Source organism: Elephas maximus, chromosome 11 (assembly GCF_024166365.1).
Source record: "Elephas maximus indicus isolate mEleMax1 chromosome 11, mEleMax1 primary haplotype, whole genome shotgun sequence".
NCBI classification, from domain to species: Eukaryota; Metazoa; Chordata; class Mammalia; order Proboscidea; family Elephantidae; genus Elephas; species Elephas maximus.
Window position 1 is genome coordinate 30,171,966 of NC_064829.1, and position 7,550 is coordinate 30,179,515.

The following is a 7,550-nucleotide window of genomic DNA, read 5'->3' on the forward strand; positions in this document are numbered from 1 at the left end:
GCTATTTTATTAATAATTTGTAGATATTAAAGACATATTAACCTGCATTGGCTAAAATAACTTTCATAAAAAGTGGTCTTAGCTAATTTGAAAGTCGACTACATTGAAATTAGCTAAGACTGTTAACATAGGAGGGATTTTGTTTAGAGGGGTCACAAGCTGCTGTTCTTGGAGTCAGTTTTCAGAAACTCGTGTCTTCTCGGGAAGTAGCTGAGATCATGGGAAGTAAGCATGGCCTCAGGAGACAGGCAACAAGAGCTTGAATCCTAGCTCTTCCAGCTTATAACCAAATCATCTTGTCAAGCTCCTCAGTGAGTCAGAGTCTCCACCTATGAAATTACAAAAAAAAAAATAGTTGCTGTACGGCTGATTCTGACTCACGGTGACCCCATGTGTGTCAGAGTAGAACTGTAGAGCTGATTCGGACTCGCGGTGACCCCATGTGTGTCAGAGTAGAACTGTAGGGCTGATTCTGACTCGTGGTGACCCCACGTGTGTCAGAGTAGAACTGTAGAGCTGATTCTGACTCACGGTGACCCCACGTGTGTCAGAGTAGAACTGTAGAGCTGATTCTGACTCACGGTGACCCCACGTGTGTCAGAGTAGAACTGTAGAGCTGATTCTGACTCACGGTGACCCCATGTGTGTCAGAGTAGAACTGTAGAGCTGATTCTGACTCGCGGTGACCCCATGTGTGTCAGAGTAGAACTGTGCTTCACGGGCTTTTTAATGACTGATTTTTCAGACGTAGATCGCCAGGGGTTTCTTCTGCGGCAGCTCTGGGGAGACTTGAACTGCCAACCTTTTTGTTAGCAGCCAAGCACGTTAACGATTTGTACCACCCAGAGACTCCATCTGTGAAACAGGAATGGTAATATCTTCCTCACAGACTTATTTTAAGGATTAAACCTGGCACCATGTGTAGAATTGCCTCACATGCAGTAGTTAGCTCATTGCTTTAGAAGTTAGCTCAGCTTAAACCTAGGTTGACTGAATTCCTAGAGACAGTGCTTCCGTAGTCCAATAGGAATGAGCTAAACTGAAGACAGTAGGGACAGTAGGTGGGGCTGTCCCCAGGAAATAGACTTGACTTGCATCCTTCTCCCCAGTCACCATAAAACAACACATCCTGCACCTGGAACTAGACACAGACAGTAGCTACACTGCCGGACGGCTCACCTTCCCGCCTGCCAGCACTCAAGAGCCACTACACATCGGGGACGTCCCAGGTAACTCTTGCCCTGACTTCTCCTACATCCTGTTTTGTCCCATGTCGGCTCTTAACATTTTTATCTGAACCCAGCAAATGGGATGCCCTGGCCCGCGGGTTGTTACAGGGCAGCCATTGGCTGGGAGATGGAGATGGTGAGAAGCCCAGTTGCCAGCATTAGGTACTCCTTATTGCTGCTCCCGCTTGTCTCAAGCCTGTCATTCACAAGCTCCTCGTAAGAGGCTGCATTAACCTGGAAGCCTGATATCAGCAAAGAATCACGAAAAGGACTGAAAAACTGGTCTCTCCTCTCCAGGTCCTTAGTTCTATGGGTGGGTTATTAAGCTTTGTGGGCCCAGAATGGGAGAATCAGACAGGTTGAGATGCAGTCAAGTATAAGACTGGAATTTTGCCTGGAAACAACCTTTTGGTTCTTCATCATTTTATGTCCCTCTGATAGCTTGCCTGTTAATTTTACATGCCTTTAATGACCCATAAAAAGCAGAGGAGTTGTTAGCTATCGAATTGGGCTGTGGAATCTCCTCCTTTGAAGCACTTGAAGGGTAGCCTAGTTGCTCATTTGTCACAATAGGTGGTATGTAGGAAGCCTGCTTGAAGAGGAGGGCAGACTAAGATGGAGGGTCCCTTGAGCTCTTTCTAAGAAGACAGTTTTTTAAAATACAAGGTGTATTAATTTGACAGTATATGTTAGCCACTGAATGACTGTCGCTTTTCTCTTGCAGCCAATTTGAAGACACTGAAGCTACCTGTGTGGAAGTCGTTTTTTGGCTGTCTGAAGAATATTCACGTCAACCACATCCCCATTCATGTCACTGAGGCTGCAGAAGTCCGGGGGACTGTCAGTCTCAATGGCTGTCCAGACCACTAACTCGATCCTACTACACAGCAAGGAAACAAACAAAAATGAAACCCGTTGCTGTCGAGTGGATTTCGACTCATAGTGACCCTATAGGTCAGAGTAGAACTGCCCATAGGGTATCCAAGGAGCAGCTGGTGGATTCAATCTGCCAACCTCTTGGTTAGCAGCTGAACTCTTTAACCACTGTGCCACCTGGGCTCCACACAGCAAAGAAATTTACCTTTGAAAGCACTGATTACCCTAGGCACCTCCCTCACCCCACGCAATATCATTCTTGACTTAAGACACCATCTGGACGGGTTTGATAGAAAATCTAATTTTGGATTCTGACCATATATTCCCATGATTTCTGGCATTTTGGCACTCAATGATACATATATATTTTATATGAAAATCTCATTTATTGAAGATGAACAAATTATTATATTCTTTTGGTAATATTATTTTCCATGAAAAATAAATGTCTTTTGAAGAACATTATTTTCCACTTGCTAAAAAATTAAGTATCTTTTAAAGCACTTTGAAAGCACAAAACCTTTACATATGTTACGTAATTTATGGGGTAAATAAATCAGTGTACTCTTTAAATGAGATGATGTTTGTCTTAGTCATCTAGTGCTGCTATAACAAACACCACGAGTGGATGCCTTCAACAAAGAGAAATTTATTCTCTCACTGTCTAGTAGGCTACAAGTCCAGATTCTTCAGGGCGTCAGCTCCAGGGCAAGGCTTCCTCTCTCTGTCTGCTCTGGAGGAAGATCCTTGTCATCAGTCTTCCCTTGGTTTGGGAGCACCTCAGCATAGGAACCTCAGGCCCAAATAATGCGTTCTGCTCTGTGCTCTGCTTTCTCGGTGGTACGTGGTTCCCTTGTCTCTCTGCTCACTCTTCTCAAGAGATTGCCTCAAGACACAATCCAATTTTGTAGATTGAGTCCAGCCTCACTAATACAACTGCCACCCATCCTCCCTTATTAACATCATAGAGGCAGGATTTACAACATATAAGAAACCCATACAATACCGGGAATCATGGCCCAGCCAAAATGATACACACATTTTCTGGAGGACATAATCCAATCCATGACAATGTTTTATTAGCATAAAACCATTATCTTGATGGTCATTGGTAATTGTAGTAATTCTTCAGCTACCTCTTCCTAGTTTTCTACAAATAATTATTGAGCACAGACAGGTGAGGCACTGCGTGTGCTATGTGTTGGTACTACGGTAACATGTAAGAAGAAATTACTGCCCTTAGGGAATATGCAGTGCAACTGGGGAGGCAGATCATATTCATAAAATAGTAAATAACTAAGTGAATTAATGAGCCTATAATCCATTTGGCTTCCCAGTCCTAGCCTTCCTGAGTCTCCTACCAAGGAAGCTTAGGTTATGAGTATCAATTCTCTGAGGGCGAGAACTATCTAGTAGTTGAGATGAGATGGATATACATACTGTAATTGAAGTTTTGTATGGCAGGCTAACAGAAGTCAATTGGAAGGAGGGGTCACCTAGCTTTATTTGAAAAACAATGAAAGATGTACTAGACCACTGTTACTACCCAGCACCACTTCCCCTAACAAAGCAGATTATGTAGACATTTCTTGATTTTCTACATTGTATTTGTCTGTCAAGAAAAAAAATAACAAATCTAAAAACTGGATATAAGAATCCTGTATGGTATCCTTATAACCATATGCCCTAGGCTTCTGAAAATGAGCCAAAGGAGAACTCAGTTCTCTTTTATGACCTTCACACTACAGTCTTATGGATATACATTCTAACAATCATACCCGTTAACCTGTTGCTTTCGAGTTGATTCCAACTCACAGAGACCCTACAGTATAGAGTAGAACTGCTCCGAAGGGTTTCCAAGGAGTGGTTGGCAAATTCAAACTGCCAAACTTTTGGTTAGCAGCCCAGCTGTTAACCACTGTGCCAACAGAGCCCCCTAACAATCATTTCTGTACAAAAATACAGTGGTCTCCTAGAGAGGTAGCAAGGTCCCTATTACAGAAGGTATTGACAGAAGGTGGTAGACCCTCAGGGCTGCTATTTTGGGTTAGAAGTTCAATTACATGACTCTAAATCATTTGTTTTCTGAAAACATTGATTTTTATGAAAACTTACCAGGCAATTACCATCCAGGAACTCAGCCTCTCCCTGCATGAAGATCATCCATTTCACTTCCCTTTGGTAGGTCTACGTGAAACCCATGATCCTCTCTTCAGAGTTCCTGGTGTTTACCTGACAGGATTAACAGAGGTATTCACTAGTGCTGATTGGTTTTTAGCACTTCCTAGAAGCATTATAAAGCAGCAGTGGGCTTTCCTTTATTTTGCAGTGGTTTGAAGAATGGCCACCCATCTGCCTTTGCTGATTATCCCAGCCACCAGAAAGTAGCAGAGATAACCATAATGGAGATTATTTGTCAACTGTAAAATGCCATACAAATATTACTGCTGTTATCTTTCTCCTGACTCATCCAAAACCAAACCAAAGCCATTGCAGGTCGAGTTGACTCCAACTCATAGAGACCCCATGTGTTACAGAGTAGAACTGCTCCATAGGGTTTTCTTGGCTATAATCTTTATGGAAGTAGATCACCAGGCCTTTCTTCCATGGTGCCACTGGGTGAGCTCGAACCACCAGCCTTTAATAGTCTAGCCCAAACCATTTGTGCCACCCAGGGACCTTCCGGGCTCATAAACCAAAAACCAAACCCAGTGCCGTTGAGTCGATTCCGACTCATAGTGACCCTATAGGACAGAGTAGAACTACCCCATAGAGTTTCCAAGGACCACCTGATGGATTTGAACTGCCCACCCTTATGGTTAGCAGCCATAGCACTTAACCACCACGCCACCAGGGTTTCCTCCTGGCTCATAGGCTCACACAAATTTGTCTGACCTTGGTGTGAAAGGCTTAGTAGGGACAGCAGGATGACTGAGAGTTGACTCTGACCCCCCTTCCATATAGGTCCACAATTGGTTCATTTTGGTCCAGTGGATTGGGGCCTGGATTACATCTCCTTGGGCAGTGGTTGTTTCAGGGTCCAAAGTAGCTATAAAAGCAACCATATGCCTTTATGGAGCCACATCCTTCGCGGTCTCTAAGGCATTTCTTGACCTTATTCCTCACTATGCAGCGTTTTTGAGTTTTCACCACATCCATGGTAACCCCACGTCAGGAGAGAGCATGGGTCAGTGCACACTGACCTCCCCTCTCCCAGCAGGAAATGGTCCCACTGCCTCGCAGAGAGCCGCGATCACCTCCTTTCTCTCTTCACCCTACAGCTGCACTGCAAAAGTGCAAAACCCCTCCTCTGCCAACCCCTTTACCCCTGTCTCCTCTAAGTCCTAATTCCCCTTTTACTAATTCCAACTTTGGGTAGGTCAGCGCTAGCCCCAGAAAAGCCAGATAGATTCTTTTAGGAGTAATGAGTTGGAGCCAGAATATGGGTGGGATAATTTTTTTTTTTAATAACATTTAGATATTGTTTTAGGTAAATGGGGGAGGGTGGATAGATCACAGGTAGATACATGGGTACCTGGACATGGAGGCACATACAGACATACACACACAGACACATATAGACATGCATACAGAGAGTTCCCAACAGGCCACAAAGAGTGAGTCCTCCAAATAAGGGAGGTGGGGGATGGAAACAGTAGGCAGGTGGGGTAGCAAGGGGCGTGTGGGACCAGGGAGCCTGCAGTACATGCCAAATGTGCCCTTTGCAGTTATGTTTTAGCTGTGGAAAGTGGAGAAGCACTATGCTAACTCCTTGCCTCAGATGAGGGATGCAGCCCAGGAGCTTCGCAGCCCTCTGAATACTAACAGATGCTTTTGACCTTGTGAAGTCACCTCAGCTGCTGGTTGCCTAGCACAGGATGTGGCTGGAGTAGTGGGGTAATAAAAACCCCAGGGTCTATGTAATGCATTGCCATTTACATCACCCTGTCATACAGATTCCTTCTGCCACTCTTACCACAGGCTATGACCCAGCTCAAGGAAAGGGCAGCCTACCCCTTGCTGTCTCCTGATTGTGACCATGTTGTGCCTGCAAAATATTTGTCCAATTGCTAGAAGCTGGCATACAAATAAAGAGCTCTACTTTTACCTCGGGGGCATCCAAAGCCTGTAACCAGAATGCTCATGGAAGCTGCCACCCTGGCACCCCCCTCCTGCCCCCACCCCTGAGAGTTGGAACAATAAAGCTAGGTGTGAGGTGGAGACTTGGGAGAGGAAGCCGCTGAGCATCTGACTTGCCAGACTTCTTGTTGCTTAACCCTTTCATTACTGCATTTTTTTTCTCCTTAATTTTTTTTGATGGCGTGTGTCTTCAGTATGGGAATGCATTCTTACTAAATGTGTTTAAATTTTTTGGTTGATGATATGGATTTTGAGAAATATGATCTGGTGATACAAGCCACCAATGAGGCAAGTGGCACTGGGGCACCACTGACCTGTGGTATGATAATATGCCAGTGAGAGCTAGATAAGTAATTTATTGTGGTTGCCTTTTTTCCATTAGGTTACGTGAGGAACCTCTGGTTTTCCAAATATGACCCAGAAAAACCAAAACAAACCCGCCAGAGCTCTCTAACTATCACCCAGGAAAGCCACAATTCTGCTTGCAAGCCTAGTCTCACAGAAATAAAGGGAAAAAAGGCAAAAATTTACAAAACTATTACATCCAGGAAGCGTCACCTAGTAGAATGCTCAAACCTACACAATGAGACACCAACACATTTCAGAAAGAAACCCCCTTGACACTAAATGCATTAGAGTTGGAATAATGCCTTACATCTGAGGTCCAGAGGCATAAAAAGTGGCTGGTATACCATTAACCCAATTGTAATTTCACCTAGAGTGAGACATGACCATAGGAGGTACTTCACTAGTGTCATGGAGCCACGCCTCAGCCAGCTGCCTCCTGATTTCTCTAAGGAGCCACACAACAAGCAAGAGTGCAGGTTGGACTCTGATCTGTCGGATCCCCTTGTCGTTCACTTTTGCCACAGGAGGTGAGTCTTCTGTGAGAAATGATGGAGCAGAGTCGCAGTGGGTCCTATGATAATGGAGGTTCAAGCAAATCCAGAGACAAGATGGGGCAGCGTGGACCATCAACTGTGATGATCAATACCAAAAGGCCAGAAACCCAGAGAATCCACAGAACATCTCCAGAATCAGCAGGAGTGTTTTTATTCTGTTGTTTGGTTTTGTCCATTGCTGTTTATATTTGCCTTGTTGTGAGTTCTCAGTAATTCTCACAAGGACAAGTGAGTCCCTATGGGCTTTATGCCCACTGGTATAACATGGAAACATGCAGGAAAGGACACAGGCTTTGGGCTCAGCAGGCTCAGACTGTTACAGATTGGCTCTATAATCTTGGGCAGGTTTTCTAATTTGGCAGAAAAACAAATTGCCTGGTCTGCCTCTAGCTCTAAGATAAAA

General features: G+C 44.5%; 1 protein-coding gene across 2 annotated transcripts in view; it reads left to right on the top strand.

Annotated features, from left to right (window-relative positions):
- Positions 1-2,661, top strand: part of LAMA3 (laminin subunit alpha 3) — a 323,465-nt gene extending 320,804 nt beyond the window's left edge. Inside the window, exons 74-75 of one of the 2 annotated variants that reach the window (XM_049902138.1) lie at positions 1,110-1,229; positions 1,954-2,661. In XM_049902138.1, coding sequence (XP_049758095.1) covers positions 1,110-1,229; positions 1,954-2,099 — 266 coding nt within the window. In that variant the 3' untranslated portion in view covers positions 2,100-2,661. The remainder of the gene's footprint in view (positions 1-1,109; positions 1,230-1,953) is intronic. The other variant, XM_049902139.1, reaches the window with a different exon arrangement.
- The last annotated feature ends 4,889 nt before the right edge of the window (positions 2,662-7,550 follow it).